At 43.3% G+C, this 17,194-nt stretch overlaps 1 protein-coding gene across 4 annotated transcripts in view; it reads left to right on the forward strand.

The window, feature by feature from the left end:
* KCTD5 (potassium channel tetramerization domain containing 5) overlaps positions 1 to 17,194 on the forward strand; it is a 39,813-nt gene that overhangs the window by 10,262 nt on the left and 12,357 nt on the right. For 2 of the 4 annotated variants that reach the window (XM_058850210.1, XM_058850211.1), the window contains exons 5-6: positions 2,685 to 2,801; positions 16,116 to 16,241. In XM_058850210.1, the coding sequence (XP_058706193.1) occupies positions 2,685 to 2,801; positions 16,116 to 16,241 (243 nt within the window). The remainder of the gene's footprint in view (positions 1 to 2,684; positions 2,802 to 16,115; positions 16,242 to 17,194) is intronic. The other 2 variants (XM_058850212.1, XM_058850215.1) reach the window with 1 other exon arrangement.

The following is a 17,194-nucleotide window of genomic DNA, read 5'->3' on the forward strand; positions in this document are numbered from 1 at the left end:
GGTAGGCTGGATGTGAAGAGCTCTGGGTAAAAGAGATGAACTTGGGAGATAAATGTTTGCCAGGCCCAAAGAGTGGTTCTTCAGATAAAAAAACTGATACACAAAGGAGGGTGAACTTTACCCTGTGTGGATGTGAAGCTTGACAGCTGTGAGCTATGTGAATGTTTTAGTTTTTTTCAGTGCATAAAAATAGCTTTGTGTGTACATTAAAGAACACACTGTAAAATCACAAGATCTGTTATCTTTGATAGTTGGTGTAAGAAATTGACTGTACAGCTGCTTCATCCTTCACATTCCTAATCCAGCAGGGTATTTAAACTGCATTGGAGCAATGAATTTGTTAACTCGGAAACACAAGTGTTCATCTGCTAGCACCTTTTCCAGAGTCTGATGCTTACAACAGGAAAAATTGAAATAAGCACATGCCCATTTTCCTGTGCAGTCTCTAATAACACAACAAAGCAACATTTAAAAAATGCTCATGACACAAAGGTAGAAGAGAACATTTTGTTTATATTTGATAAAATGTGTAAGGTGCTAGTGACATGGAGACAGCCATGAGCCAATAGACTAAATGGGCACAGAGCGACCTTTTTATGCTTCAGTACTCCACTTCAGGTATTTCCAGGTCTGTTTGCCGTGCCACAAATGTTGTTCAATTCCCTGAAAAAAAATCTCACTTAATACACAACTGTTTTTTGGCCAGTGCGTGGAAAAAGGTTTTTCAACATTCTTCTTTGTCAGGGGAAACTGGCTTTTATTACAAATAGAGCTCCTTTACTTTTTAGTAGATTAAATGAGACCATATGTTTTACCTGTTCTAAACCCTTTGGGGCTATTGTATTTGGGAGTGATACTGCTTTGACAGTGCAACTGCTGAAAGACCTATTATAATCTCTTATAGAACTGGAAGAATCCAGTGGTTTTCTTGGACATAACATCCTTGTTTCATCCAGCTGTCTCCCTACTTCCTCCCTCTCCCACGTTGCACATATTTAGACACATAGTTTGAAGTAGATAAACACAACACCTGTATGATCTCATAATACTCATTACCTCACTATAGGCCATTCCCTCCTGTGTACTGCAGACCTGCTTGTAGCAGATGTCATTCACTTGAAACAGGATTAGAATATTGTGCATAAACAGTTTTATTGTCAATACCTTCAAACACTGTAGTATTTCTGTAATTTTTTCTAAGCCCGTGTTGCTCAGCAGCATGTTGTCTTTCAGAAGCAGTCTTTGGGGCAGTACCCACCGTGCTCTGTATGTGAAAAAAGATGGAATCGTCAGCTTTTTCAGAGGAGTGTTATTCTTACAGATTGAGAGTCCTTGTGCTTTGAGCCACATATAACATGTACAGGTTGTTGATTTTGAAAAAAAACCATGTTTTTATGCTTAGCATTTCAAAATTTTATCATTAAATATGATTGTATATGGTTATTAAATAGGAGTTGAAAGTGCTGAACTGTTGGTGCACTTAAGCAGATGTATTGATACCCTTTTCCAAACAACACATTTGAAAGCTCTGCTAGAACAGTACAAGTATGTATTAGTCCCAGTCCAAACTCCATTACCAAAAATTATGCTGCCTCACTTTTGTGGTTTATTTTGTAGAGATTTTTAGCTTCGATTGTTGCCTCTTCAGACAGTCAGAAAAAACCCCAGTATTTTGGCACTACAATAGAATAAAAAACTGTGGGCTATACAAAGTGGCTAAATAGAAAATGTTGGTCATGTAAATTTTAATGATTAATGTAACCAGAGTCTGACACCATAATGCAGTTGTAGGAATGTTCACGGTATGAGTAGGATGGTATTTAAATGGTGTCTTCAAAATTATTGACATACAATAGCAGAATATATGTAAAGTTACTATTCATAGACCTTCTCATCCGTCATAATCTCTAGTTTACTCAGAATAGGCAGTTGTTCTTTAACTCTTCACACTTAATTTTAAGTTCTAATCTCCCTAAAGTGCACTGACAGGCTATGCTTTAAATTTAAATGGGCTAGGAATTGTCATGTGTTATTTAGATAAAATACATTTTGTAATAAGAGGTTGAGAAATTTAGCTGAGGTTGAACTTTAAATTATTAGATGTTTGGACAGTGTTCTTGATAGTGATTTTTGTGGGAACGAGACAGTTTTACACTCCAGTTATTTTCTTGGATCTTCTGTAAATTACTCCTTCTAAAGCTAATCTAGAGCACTCAAAGTTTTTTCCTCTTGTTGACTTACGTTTCCTTATCTGTATTTTATCAGTATTTGGAATAAGATTAAGCTCTTTAATACCCAGGCTTTATATATTGCTTTACATAACACCTTCCAGTCTTATATCCATGTTACCTTCTTCACTTGTCAATCAATGTGTGACAGAAAAATAATACTTACTTTCACAATGCACCAAACTTTGTTTATCGGAGTAGTTGGCTACAACACAGGTGTATGGGGAGTTCTCTGTCTTCTTATCAGTAACCCTTAACTTCCGTCTAAATTAAAAAGGGCTTTGCAACTGCCTCAGTAAATTTTATGTTGAAGTGAAAGTTGTAGCTTGATAGCAACCTGTTCTAGTGGCAGGTAAGCATTACCTGAATGTTTGAGCTCATCTGTTACTTGTACAATTTGGATAACAGTATGTGCTTCAGCTTTACAAAGGTTTCTTTTTGATTGATTATTTTCAGCTTGTCAGTATAGGTTCCCAGTACAGCTGTGGCCGGGCTCAGCAGTCAGAGTTGCTGCTGATAGTGTCACGGGAAGTGAAAGGGGAAGAGAGATGCTTCCAGAAATACTGCAGTGAGGTGTGTCACACCATTCTTTTTGCCCTCACACTGATGTGCTTGGCCTCCTTGCATTTCTGCTGCTTTCAGATCATTCCACTTTTTTTCTAAATGTACGGCACATAGTAGTTTGTGTGTATTTGTGACTGGCTTTTATTTACATTCACAATATTTCATTACACATTATGAATGTCCACATTGTAAAAATAATAGAAAAACAACCTAACAAAATTCCCTTGGTACTTTAGTTCAAGGGTTTTTTTAGGAAGAGTTATCTCCTCAATAGATAACTTCTTTTCCTTAAATTTTCCTCCAAAATTTAGCAGCCTTTGATCCATACTTGTTAACTAAGAGGTACAATTCAAACCTAAGGAGCCCTAAAAATACAGCTTTGAATTCAGTGGGTCCAGAAGGGGACATTTCTGGTAAACTGGGAAAATTATTATTTCATCCACCAAAATTAAGTTCTGAGTTTGAACCCTTTATTTCTGGTAACGCAGAACATAACTGGAATAACGAATAACAGGAGTTTTTTAGAAGTAAAATACAAAAGAGCGAAGGGAGAACAAAATGAACAGTTTTGAATCTTAGGTTGAAAAAACTTGAAAAACTGTGTTTCCTTGGCTTTATTGTTTTGTTGCTTTAGGGTTTTTTTCCATCCTGGGAAATTTTCTTGAAATCCAAATGGAGAATCTTAGCTTGCTTCATTCACTTTTTTCTTTTTTTTTTTTTTTTTCTTCCTTCCTTTTCCCCTTGTTCTGCTATTTTGATTGCTGTGTTACTTCCAAATATTCATGAATTTGGGAAGGAGTTTTTGCTCTCAGTAATATTGGAGGCAGTTTCTGGATCTTTAAATACCTGTGCTGAATTTTGAAGTGTGTATGTGAATTGATTTGGGAACCTGGTACTTTGTCATTTTTTTCATTAACAAAATGCCTGGAGGACTTGTGTCGCTGCCCGAATCGGCCTCTTTTGCCTCGGCTAGCTGTGGCCGATGTCAGCGGCAGGAGTGGGGAACCAGGCAAGCACTGCGAGGCTCAACCTGGAACCTCCAGAGCTCCTCTGCGCTCTGGCGTTGAGGCTTACAGGGCGACACAGGTTGTGACGAAGGGAGAAAGAGTGCTCAAACTCCTCCGATTTCCCAGGAACAAGTTTATTCCAACAGGTGCAGAGCTGGGACCACAGGGGAGAGGTCTGAGCCGAGACCCTGGGCACCCCCATGCGCCAGGTTTTAAGGACCGTGGGCGGCTCGTATGGTGACCAATGGGACAACAGCCACGGAGGGGTTAAGGGTGGGGATTACAATATGCAGGACCAATGGTAGGGACCCGGGGGGGGGGAAAGCAACTGTACAATCAATAGGGCGTCGAGGAAGGGATGATAGGCAGGGAAAGAACTGGAACAAAAGGTGGGGGTTCACATAGATTGACAGGGCTTAGGGGCAGGATTAGGGTGATGGATGGGGAACAATCTGGAAAAATGGGAAGGGTTTACCATGATGGGCACCTGGGGACAAACCATTCTTTATGACCGGGGAGCAACTGGGGTAAACTACCTCTGAACTTAATAAAACCAAGCAATATGGGCGGCAACATCTCCCCCTTTCCTTTTAAGAAACAGAGGAAGGCGTGGGGTCTAGGGGAGCAGAGGGTACAGCAAACCATTCAGGAGTGGGAGAGGGAAGAGGAGGAGGAGGGGAAAGAGGGTTTACATCAACATAGTTAACTTGCCGTGGGGGGAATAACAAAGAAAGGATAAATTGAATTAACCACTTCCGCAATACCGCGAATGTACCTAATAAAATTCACAAAAACAATCTATAATATGGTTCTTATAACAGAAGAGAGCCATCCGGAGACACCCCATCCTGTAGGAGCACGGTGGCTAGTGCGACGTTCGGGGTGGTCATCCTTCTGATGGCTCTCTAAAATTAAAGGAAAACAAATACTTCAGTTAACATAAAGGGAGAGCAAAAAATCAATAGAGAAAAGGGGTTCGAGACATTCCTCCTCCTCGTCGTCCTCGGGGGTTACTGGGGCGGCCTGCACGGACGCAGCGACATCCTCTTGCTCATCTGGTGGCCTGGTAGGATGTTTTGGGACATAAGGTTTCACCCACTTTTGTGGGATCCACCTTAGTCCCTGGGGCGAGGAGACGCAAGCGTAACCTCGCCCCCAGGTCACCAGATCGAATGGACCCATGATCTTTTGGGTCTCTGGGTCCCGGACCAGCACTGGAGGGCGATGTTGGAGCTCGTAGTTGCTGGTGGAGTTAAAGTGCAGTGCCACTGGAGGATTGGGATTAGTATCAGTACAGTTCAGAAAATTGATAGTAAACAGCGCCTTTGATAGCCTATCCTGAGGGGCGCAACCTTTCATTGAATCCCATTGACGTTTTAGGACGCGTTTGAGCGACTGGTGGGCTCGCTCTACAATCGCTTGGCCGGTGGGGGAGTGTGGGATGCCTCTCTTATGTGTCACTCCCCAACTCTGCAGGAATTCTTCCAATTTCCTGGAAATGTATGCTGGGCCATTATCTGTCTTTAGCTCTTTGGGGACCCCCAGCACAGAGAAAGCCTGCAAGAGGTGTTTGCAGACATGCTCGGCTTTCTCTCCTGTGTGGGCAGAAGCAAAGACTGCCCCTGAGAAAGTGTCTATGGATACATGTACGAACTTCAGCCCGCCAAATTCGGGAATGTGAGTTATATCCATCTGCCACACCTCACAGCTCCCCAGGCCTCGAGGGTTCACCCCCGCCCCTAGAGAGGGCATGACAGTGGTCTGGCAATGGGGGCATGTGGCCACAATGGCTCTGGCCTGATCCCGCCGCAGGTGGAATTGGCGGACCAGGCCAGGCACATTCTGATGGAACATTTGGTGGCTCAGCTTAGCTTGTTGGAACCGATCGGGGAGCTGAGCCATGGAAACAGGGGCAGCGAGGGAATCAGCCATCTGGTTTCCCTCGGCTACTGGGCCGGGGAGATCTGTGTGCGACCTCACATGCATCACGAAGAATGGTTGCTTCCTGTGGGAAACAGTATATATTAATTTAGAAAGCAACTCGAACAATTTTGGGTTAGAGACCTCCTTCAGGGCAGCGTGTTCTGCTCTGGCAACCACCCCTGCAACATAGGCCGAATCAGTGACTAAATTGAAAGGTTCAGAGAACCTCTCAAAGGCCCTGACGACTGCATCCAACTCAGCAACCTGTGGAGATCCCTCCACATATTGAACATCTGCTTCCCACTGCTGAGTCTCAGGATTTCTCCAAGTCACCACAGACTTGTGAGATGCCCCGGATGCGTCAGTGAACACAGTCAGGGCTTTGAGGGGCTTCCTGCTCCGTACTTCTTTTGGAATTGGTTCGAATTTGGAATTGAAAAATTTGTGGGCAGGGGCATGAACAGAGACCTGGCCCTCAAAACTATCTAAAGCAATCTGGAGTGTCTCATTTTCCCGAAGTAACTGATTAAACATCTCTTTTGTCAGCTTATTTGGGGACTCTTTGTCCCGAGACAAGCTGACTGGTACCCGAATGCATGCAAAGTCGCACCCAGCCATCTCCCGAAGCCTGGCCCGAGCTCTCCCGATGAGCTGAGCCATCAGCTCCTGTGGCCGGGTGACACTTTTGGACCTTTGATGACTCAAGAAAACCCACTCTATGATTAAGAGGGGATCCTTTGAGCCCTGGTCCCACTGAAAAATCAGCCCACTGAGGTGTGGCATTCTCCCGAGCACAATAAACTCAAAAGGCAGGGTCGGTTCGTACCGATGCGCCTGTCTTTCAACAAGGGCCTCTTCTACTTTCTCCAGGGCTTTCCTCGCTTCTGGGTTCAGGGTCCTGGGAGAACTCAGCTCTTTCTCCCCCTTCAAAAGTGTGAAGAGGGGGGCTAGGTCTTCAGTGGAAAGGCCCAGCCAAGGCCTGACCCAGTTTAAGGTCCCACACAGCGAGTGAAGGTCTGACAAGGTTTTCGGATTGCTGTTTATTGCCAATTTTTGAGGCACAACGGTCCTCTCAGCAATCCGCAGACCCAGATACTTCCAGGGTGGCATCCGTTGAACTTTATCCTCCTGGAGTTGAAAGCCTGCAGATGTTAAAGCCTTAACCACTCGGTCAAGTGATCGGGTGAGTAGATCGTCATGGGGGGCGCACACTAGGACATCATCCATATAGTGATGGATGATGACCTCCCCCATCTCTTTGCGCACGGGAGACAGCAATGAGGAGACATACCACTGGCAGATGGTGGGTGAATTCTTCATGCCTTGTGGCAACACCCGCCAGTGGAATCTCCTCATTGGGGCTTCTCGGTTGAGGGTGGGCACCGAGAAGGCAAACCGTGGGGCGTCATCAGGGTGCAAGGGAATTTGAAAGAAGCAGTCTTTTATATCAATTACGGCCAGATTCCAATTTCGGGGGAGCATCGTTGGAGTAGGCATCCCTGGTTGGAGGGGTCCCATGTCAACAATGATTTTATTGATGGCACGAAGGTCGTGAAGGAGCCGCCACTTGTCTTTCCCCGGCTTCCGGATAACAAATACCGGGGAGTTCCAAGGGCTGGTAGTCTCTACAATATTACCTTTTAATAATTGCTCCTCCACGAGCTCGTTGAGCGCTCTTAATTTGTCTTTTCGAAGCGGCCACTGATCAATCCAGATTGCTTCATCAGTGGTCCAATCAAGTTTTTGGAAGGGGCGCTCCACAGTGGCCGCTATTAAAAATCCCGAGGGGTTTTCGGGATTTCAATCTTTACCCCCCATTGTGACATAAGGTCTCTCCCCCACAAGGGAACCTGGAAATCCGCAATGAATGGGCGTAAATTTGCTAATTGCCTATCCGGCCCCATAATTTGCACTACGCTCCTTGATACTTGCGCTAATTGAGTACCCCCTATACCCTGAATTTTCCCTGCCACAGGTTGCAGCTCCCAATGTGACGGCCATCTCCTCTGGGGGATGATCGTCACATCTGCCCCCGTATCAAGCAGACCCTTCAGATGGACAGATTCCGCACCCTGCTTGATGCTGCAATCGATGATGGGTTTGTCCTCACCCACTATTTCTGTCCAGTAGACGCCTGGTGCGTGGTCGTCCACTGGGACTCCCTCCGGGACAGGAATATATTGGGCTATGATTTGCCCCTTTGGGAGAAAATATGGTGGGTGAATGCAGCGCGCTAAGAGGAGGAGATCTTCCGGACCCTCTGGGAAGGTGATCGGGGAGATCTCAATCTCTGGGGGTGTGTGTTTAGTGTCCCCGATGGCGATGTACTTACAGTCACATCCAGTGTTTTTCTTGCCTCCCTCCAGTGGATCCACAGCAACTACTGTCCAGTGCTGGGTTTGAAAGAGGATGTCCTTGGTGGTGGTTAGATGTCGCGTCCGGTTGGGTGTCCAAGCCTGATGTGAAAAGCCCCCCTCCCCCGCAAGACCTGCCCCATTTATCGCTTCGCGCGGGGCAGGCTCGCGCAGCTCCCCTAGTTTTTTTTTATTATTGTATTGTTTGCCCTCGCCCCCGCACTGCTCCCTTGGCTAGGATGCTCTGCCGGGCAGTCCCTAGCTAGATGTCCAGGTTGCCTGCAGCGGAAACACAGTGGTTGACGCGCTGGTGATGGTGGAAACTGCATCACTGCTGCCGTAGGCGCTCGTCTCAACTGTTGCGGTGGGATGGCTCTGGACATCCCCATCATCGGCACCTTTCTGGAGCAGGCTTCGATGAGGATGTCTAGTGTCGGGGTTGGGTAGAGAGGCAAACTGAAAATTATCTGTTTACAAATGTCATTGGCATTGGCTTTTGCCACTTCTAATACAAGCTGTTCTTGTAGATTTGCCTCTTCTACTTGCTTCTCTGCCTGGGCTTGCAATCTATTGATAAACTTATTAAAAGGTTCATTAGGGAGCTGGAAAATACTCATTAAATTTATCTGGGGTCCCTCCTCAGGTAATGTATTGAAAACCTTTTCTGCGGCCTCCATGATTTTAATCAGGACAGGCCGGGGTAATACCCTGGCCTGCTCCTCTGGCTTGTCCCAATTTCCCTCACCGCACAAGTGATCTAAAGTCAGAGGGACTCCATCTATACATCTATCAATACTGTGCAAGAGGCTTGGAAGGATGGTCTCTAATGATCTCTTCCACCCCTGTTTCCACAACCTGAAGTCAGCTGTGGAAAGGAGGCAGGAAAACAGCTCCTTCAGATCACTGGGCACCATTTCGTTCGCAGAAAAGGTAGCTTTTAATAGACCTTTAAAATATTCACTACCTCTCCCAAACTCCTTCTGTGCCTTGCACAGCTCTCTCTTAGTCTGGAAGGAGAGGGCTTCCCATTCCCGGGACCGCCCCCCCCTTCCACTAGAAGTCACCGGTGCGGCAAGGGGGATTTCTACCTGTTCCGGGTTCTGGCTTCCAGGCTTACCACCTCTAGCTCCCAAAGCATGGGAACCGGGTGTGGGACCGTGGGAACCGGAAGAAAGGGCGTGGGAACCAGGAGCCGGAGGGGGCGGGACTGGAGGACCGACTGAGGAGGAGGGCAAGGGGGAGGAGCGGCAATCAGAAAAGGCGGGGTTTAGGTGCATGACTTCAGAGGGGCCCGCCCCTGAGGAGGAGGAGGTTTTCGAGGGGAACTGGGTGGAGTTAGGGTAGGGAGAAGGGGTGGAGCTAGGGAGGAAAGGGTTGTTCCTGGGGGTCTGAAAGGGATTATGGGGAGAAGAGGCACAAGGGAAGGTCCCAGCCATGTGGTCCCCGCCATTTTGTGCCCTCCGGGAGCCCTCTTGAGGGTTAGGAGAGGGGTAGGGGAACACAGGGGAACACTGGAAACTGGGGGAAACTGAGGCACGGGGGTCTGAGGGTGAAAACTGGGGACTTGCAACTTGGGAAATGTTTAGCTGAGGGTTTGTAACTGGGGAGACGGGGGAATCGAAAAGTGCTCTGGTAACTTGGCCAGGGCTACCAGGGCAGGGGTTCTGGGAGAGACGTGGGGGGCCAGGGGTCCTGTTACCCTTGGGGGAACCCTGAACAGGACAATTTGCCCTGCAGGTCGCTCCGCAGGTCTCCCTCAACTCGGGATCAGGGGGAGAGGAACACGGGGATGGGGAAACTGGGGAAACCGGGGCAGTCTGTGGCAGCTGCTCCTGCAAATTTTTTTCTTTTATTACGGCAGACTGAATTAAGATAAACAATGTTACAAATTTGTCAGCCGATGTATCTCCTTCATTTACTAACTCTGTTAACTTTATTCCGACTTCATTCCAAAACTCTACGGTGTTTGCTCTGTCTGGGGTGAAGTTGGGGAAATGCAGGAACAGCCATCTCACAAACTGTTTTACCCTCCCACGAGAAAACCGTCTACTCTCTCCTTCAAGGGTAGTCACAACTTGGTAGAAAACTCTTTTTTGCTGTGCTGACGGACGTGCGCCCATCTTTTTAACCCCAGCACAGCAATTCCCACCACCCCCTGCAGTTAAAGGCACACGTAACAAAGTACGGGTCTGAACCGGGCTACCCCACACTCCCTCCCCGAGGGATTCTCAACACACAGCAGGGGGAGCTGCACACCAACACACAGCAGGGGGAGCTGCACACACTTGCACACCCCCTCGTCCCCCACGTGGGGCTACTCACCCAATTCCAGACCGGTGCTGCAGGAGACGTCCACAAACCCCGAGGCGATCGTCGGCACGTCGACGGTTGCCACCTCGATCCCCAGGAGCAGCACTCGACAAAAATGAGTTTGCTCTACCGGGGTAGCTGCCGCTCACAGTCTTTTGTAAAATCCACACAAGTGCGTAGATTCACCGACTTCTCCGGGGGTCTCCACGTCTCACGAGAGGCCCCACGTTGGGCGCCATCTGTCGCTGCCCGAATCGGCCTCTTTTGCCTCGGCTAGCTGTGGCCGATGTCAGCGGCAGGAGTGGGGAACCAGGCAAGCACTGCGAGGCTCAACCTGGAACCTCCAGAGCTCCTCTGCGCTCTGGCGTTGAGGCTTACAGGGCGACACAGGTTGTGACGAAGGGAGAAAGAGTGCTCAAACTCCTCCGATTTCCCAGGAACAAGTTTATTCCAACAGGTGCAGAGCTGGGACCACAGGGGAGAGGTCTGAGCCGAGACCCTGGGCACCCCCATGCGCCAGGTTTTAAGGACCGTGGGCGGCTCGTATGGTGACCAATGGGACAACAGCCACGGAGGGGTTATGGGTGGGGATTACAATATGCAGGACCAATGGTAGGGACCCGGGGGGGGGGAAAGCAACTGTACAATCAATAGGGCGTCGAGGAAGGGATGATAGGCAGGGAAAGAACTGGAACAAAAGGTGGGGGTTCACATAGATTGACAGGGCTTAGGGGCAGGATTAGGGTGATGGATGGGGAACAATCTGGAAAAATGGGAAGGGTTTACCATGATGGGCACCTGGGGACAAACCATTCTTTATGACCGGGGAGCAACTGGGGTAAACTACCTCTGAACTTAATAAAACCAAGCAATATGGGCGGCAACAGACTTGTTCTTTTTCTTGCAACATATGTGGTTATTTAGTCTGGAAGATGAGTATAAAGTTATGAAAATAACATGATAGTGAAATGACTTAATAGAAACAAAGCTTTGCTTATGATTTTATATGGACACTTAATAATGAAATTCTAGATTTGAAACATGGACTGTTACTCTGCTTTATTCCAGAATCTTCTTTCAATGTACCAAGCACTGTCTGTTTCTTGCAGTTGTATAGGTAACATTTGGAATGTGAAATGTGGGGTTTTCAGACTTCTGGCAACAGAGAAAGAATTGTGGCTTTTTAGGGATGTGTAGGGTACAGGCAGAATGACGTTATTCATGTGTTCATGTCCTCAAAGTAAAAGTCAGCATTGTAAAATGGAAGATGGGGAGGACAGTGAAGAAATTAATGTAGGTATAAAATAAAATAAAAATTATAATTTAAAATAATTAAGCTTTGAAGTCTGACTCTTGGATTAAGAGACCTGAAATAAATATTCTTTCAGGCCTGGTGTCAGTCATCAGTGCTGAATTATAAGAGCTGTTACGTGCGTATCTTCATAACCTTTTACAAATCCTTTGGGAAGGCAGAACAAATGTATTATATGTCTAAAAGGCATAAAGTCCATTCTTAGATTCATACAACTTGATTCTCTAAAAAAAAATTGAGTGGAGGATTTTATTTAATTCTATTAGCTGATAGTATAATTAAAAACTAAAAAATGGAGTTTTTTCAGGCTTTCTAGTGTACAAGGAGTTCACCACATCTGAAGTAGAAGCAGTAATATTCAAAGTACAAGAATATTTAAGATAGAATTTGAGAATAATTGGTACAGAATTTACTTGTTTTTTGATAATCAGACCATCACAAAATGGAGAAGGAAGTTATTAGTGGTGAAGTAGAAAAGCTAGTTAATATGAGTAACTTTAGTGGTAAGCAGAGGAAGAAGAAGAAGAAAGAAGATGACTGGGCTGCTGTTTGTGCAAGCTGGAGTGGTTATCTGAGGTAGCAATACTATTGCTGAATTGTCAGGTAGATATACTATATAGATTTTGAATCAGTATTATTAAATCAATATAGCAAATCTGTATAGTAACATCTGCATGTTACTGAAACGTGTGTGGTTTTGAGATCTGTCTCAGTTCAGTTAGGCATGAGATTAGTTCACTTCAAAAATAAGGTTCCTTATTATGAGACAGGAAGTTCCTTCTTGTGATTTCTTTGTCTTTTCAGGAAAACTGTGACCTCTGTTGGCACATGAAGCAATAGCTATATGTCTCTTGATTTAATAAAAATAAAAATAATTCTGCTTTCCATTCATGCCCTTTTTTAGCTGTAGCTGACAGTTTACCAGTACCGTCAACCTTTATTCCATGCAAGCAGTAATGGATCCTTATCTAATGAATTTTCTGCAATAAGTAGCATTGCCATTTTCCTGTGCTCAGTTCTGGCACTGTTGGGGCTCATAAGGATGCTTAAACAGGATCACACTGCTTTAGTAAAAGGAGTGTAATGAAACAGGTCATGGAAAGGTTAAGCCAATGCAGAAAAATAGATACATGCATGTGTATGTACATATGTATGTATATAAAAGCATACAAATCTATGGAATTTACAGTTTCAACGTGTCCTTTTATCCTTCCTTAAGTTCTTGGTAATTTAAGCCACATGAAGCAAATGTGGCTTCAAAACAAAAACAGTTTGTCCTTTCAGAAAGTCTGAGAAACAGTAGTCTGGATAATCTGAAATCCTTTGACCTGTTTTTCATACCACAGATTACTCTGGTGTGTTGTGGCTTCTTTTAGGGGGTAGGATGGCGGTGGTAGTGTGGGGGCAGATGGACATGGCAGGGGTGGTCTTCCAGTTTTTTTTACCAGCATTCTTCTTAAAGTGTTGTCACCAATACTGGGAACAATGAAGTGAGTTGGAATAGGAGTGCTAAAACATATTTCTGATCTCAGTTCCTGACAGAATAGATCCGTTCTAATCGGCAATCATTTTCCATTGTTTCTTTTTCTGCCGTCAGCCTTACTGTTGATCATTTCAGAAAGCTACAGTTACATTTCTAGCATGCAGTTGCTACTATTCAAATTATACATTTTTAGCTGCACACATACGAAACTGTTTATGAGAGTATTGTGAGTTGGAGTTTTGAGGAACTTGGGTCTAATTCTGCAAAAGTGCCTTTATCAACTGATCAGTAGTGGCAAAAAGTCATTCAATGTTTTGCAGTCAGCTAAATTAATAGTTCTACCCAACTGGCCAAAACTATTCAGTCTTCCATGTCTCCTGAAAAGACTTATGTGCAAAAGGTTAATTTATGTAGTTGAATTATGAAGCATTTGTTAGTAGCTACCCACTGAAGACCTGTCAACCTGGTTGAAGCAGGATTGATTACTTGGCTGATGTTTGGGTCTTGTATGGTATCTACTTTCAGAGAGGTCATTTGTTTCTTTAGAGGGTCAATAAGTAAAGAAGTATTTTACCTTCTGGTAATTATCATAGCTTACCTAATAGCAAGTTATTGCCATTTTCCAAGAACAGTCAACTGTATACTAATTAAGTCTTATGTTTGAATTTTATTCTTCAAACTTCTCTTCAGAGAACATGAATTTTGAGTGGCTTTATTTAAATATGTATGCAAGCTTTCTGAATGTTTTCTAGCCTGTAAGTGTGTTTAAAACGTTGTTCAATGTCCTACCTTTCACCTTAATGATTGAAGCAGTTACTGTATTTGTTCTAAATGGTTTGCAATTGCTATATAGTGTATAGTTTAAACTTTATACCACTCTGTTGAGTTTAAGGCAACTTAACTGCTATTTTTTTCTGAAAATTTGTGTATATTTTTGTTGATAGGGAAAACAATCAACAAATCATCTCAATATTTGAAGTAAATTTGGGTTGATTTTCCAGCTTTTCAGTATACTTTCTTAGTCCATCTTGTGCAACAAAGAAACTTATTACTCTGTGGGTTTTGTGATTCTATAATACACAAATATGTTATGGTGCATACTGCATAGTGCTCATTGCGAAAGATTAGCTGATTTAACATCTCAAGGTAAATGAGGTCTTTTATATGCATTGGTGCATCTAAGAAACCTGGGTGTTCGTGACTTCATTGCACAGTTTAGGTTGAAAAAATGTCTTTAACATATTAATGTTTGATCAGCCTGTGTTCATTACTGATTATGTATATATTTTGCAGAACTAGAGTGGTGTTAGAAGAGGAGAAGGCAGGGGAGGTTTCTGGTGGTCACACTCGGTGTTATTAAAGTATGTAATTTGAGAGCGATGAATTTTGATGGCCAGTACTGCTCATGGAAGGCTGAGCCTTGTATGCTGTAATATCATCCAGAAACTTTTTACAGTGCCTAGGCCTGGCATCAAGTTGATTCATTATGTAGACAGACTGCCTTGCTGCACTATGTAGACGTTGGCTTTGTCCGTCTGTGGAAGTGATTGCTTGGCTGTCTTACTGCAGTTCAGGAGCATTTGTACATCTCTGTCCCCTCCTTACTAAGTACAGTGAGGCTTTGTTTTCTTCTGACAGTGCTATATGGAAGCTGCTTTTAACCTTGGTCTAACTTCAGTTTTTGTTGGGGGAATAATTTAATCCCTGAAGTACAACCTCTGGATCAGGATTTCATTTTGGCTTCATCTCTCATGCTTTAATAAATATTTTACTCTCTTTGGTGTTCTTCTAGACTAATGGTAGTACATTATTTGTCTTCACAGAGATAACTACAGTGTTTTAAGTGCTGTTACCCTAAAAAAATAAGTTAGGACTTTTCTGTGTGGCCATTTCTAGAGCACTTGAATGGTATAGTGGAGATTTGGGAATAGGGCACTCTTACTGTATATGTGTGGTGATTTGGTGAATAAATATAATTTGGGTAACAACAGTTTTATTTTTAGGACTTTGTGTCAGTAGATCTGACATTATCTTGTAGATCACACATTGTCTTATTGTGCTTTTGAAATAAAACTTTAAAATAAATGAAACAGCTACATATGAATTGAATCTGGCTTGGAAAGGCAGGCTATGTAAAGCTTCTAGCATTAGGTAAGTGTATTGTGTGTAAGGTAAGACAATTTCTGCCATTTGAAAAACATGCTTCATAAGAAGTAGTAGTGATGTTGAGTATATTCTTCTTTCTCAGTAAATTGTCATTTATCATTCAATATATATAGAGACTGCAGGGACTTGAAAATATGTTGCATTTCATTATACATGGCTTCTGCTTGTAGCACTTCCTTGATTAGCTTTCTTGTAGCAGTATGTATGAATTTCAGATGTTAATCTTGATGTCCCACCACACTGTGTCTTGTTGTTTTCCAGTCAGATGCAAATACTCTGTTTGTTCATTCAAAATACGTTTTAATAGAAATACCATTATTCTGTAAGTAGTGATGGGTGTCCCTTCAGGCTAAAAAGGTTCCTGCATGCAGCCATTTACATGTAAATCATGTCACGTTAAGATACCACATATAAACTTTAAAAATTAACTTTGGAGGATAGGAAGGTTTCCAGTAAATAACAGAAACAGGGAACAGGCTACTTCTCCACTGGCCTGCCTCCACAGTCTTTTCTTTCACAGGATAATTATAACTGTAAATCATTAATTCTGTAACTGTTGAGAAAAAAAACCCGTGTGTATCTTATCATCAAAGTGTGTATTGTCAATGTATTTGTCAGCATCAAAATGTATTTGCACTGAAGTGGAGAATTATGCTTCAGGCACAGCCTACAGTCTGAAGAGTGAGGAGTCTTTGTACTAATCATGAGACTTTATGAAATTTGCTTTATGTGGAAATACAATTTACTTTCTTTTTTTTCATCTTTCAGCTGGTCAGTATTGGTTCTTCCTATAACTACGGCAATGAAGATCAGGCTGAATTTCTGTGTGTTGTCTCAAAGGAATTGCATAACACTCCTTATGGCACAAGCAGTGAACCCAGTGAAAAAGCAAAGGTGAGTTACTAGACACTGGACTAAAGAAATGGTGCTGAATTGGGTGGGCTTCACAAGTCATGATAGATCTACTTCCATTCTGGACTATTATTTAATTGTTATTTTTTCCCCTTGTTCAAGACTAATAATGATTCCCTGTCCATTGTATGAGGGACTGTAAATGGTACAGTCAGCATGCATTTGTTATGCATGCCTGAATTATTTAAATATGATACTCCACTTTTTCAGTAACTCTTTTTTTCAGGTATTGGCAGATACTTGCTCTTTACAGCTGAGAAACTAGGTTTTGTTTCTTATACATTTGAATGACACTGGTTCAGTTAAAAACTGGTTTTCTTGCTTGACTTCAGCTGAAGCAGTCTTACTGTCGAGAGTGGAACTTGAAAGATGCTATCTCTGTAAAACAGTAATGTGCAATATGTTATAAAATGAGGGTACTTGTTAATGTTTTCAGGGTTCTACCAAGTTTACTTTCAGTAACCAACTTTACACAAAGATTGTAATGGGCACAGTATCTTAACATTTTACACAGTTGTATTTCAGAATTGGTACAAAGGAAAATGTAAATCCACAGCCGACTAGTCTTAAGGCAGAGCAGTTCTGTAATGTAAGTGTATTCAGTGTCATGAGTAGTGAACAGCTTTTATCACTGTATTGCTGCTTTGTGTGAGGCAATGACTACAAAATGACAATGACAGACAAAATGCTTATACCTGTTGTTTGCTTAAGAGCTTTTGATTTCCCTTATGTAGATGGAAAACAATTGGTAAAACATCAAAGCTTGCTTCTTCAAGAATCACCTTCAAAGAAATTGATTGTGAAATAATGCTAAGAATGGTTCTGAGTCCTGGTACTAAGGCCTCAAATAGATTAAACTTCATTGCTTTCTATGCTTTGTAACATGTTTATGGAGCTACGCATATTGAATAATTTTTATAATTTGCACTATAAAA

This window comes from Poecile atricapillus, chromosome 14, assembly GCF_030490865.1.
Source record: "Poecile atricapillus isolate bPoeAtr1 chromosome 14, bPoeAtr1.hap1, whole genome shotgun sequence".
NCBI classification, from domain to species: domain Eukaryota; kingdom Metazoa; phylum Chordata; class Aves; order Passeriformes; family Paridae; genus Poecile; species Poecile atricapillus.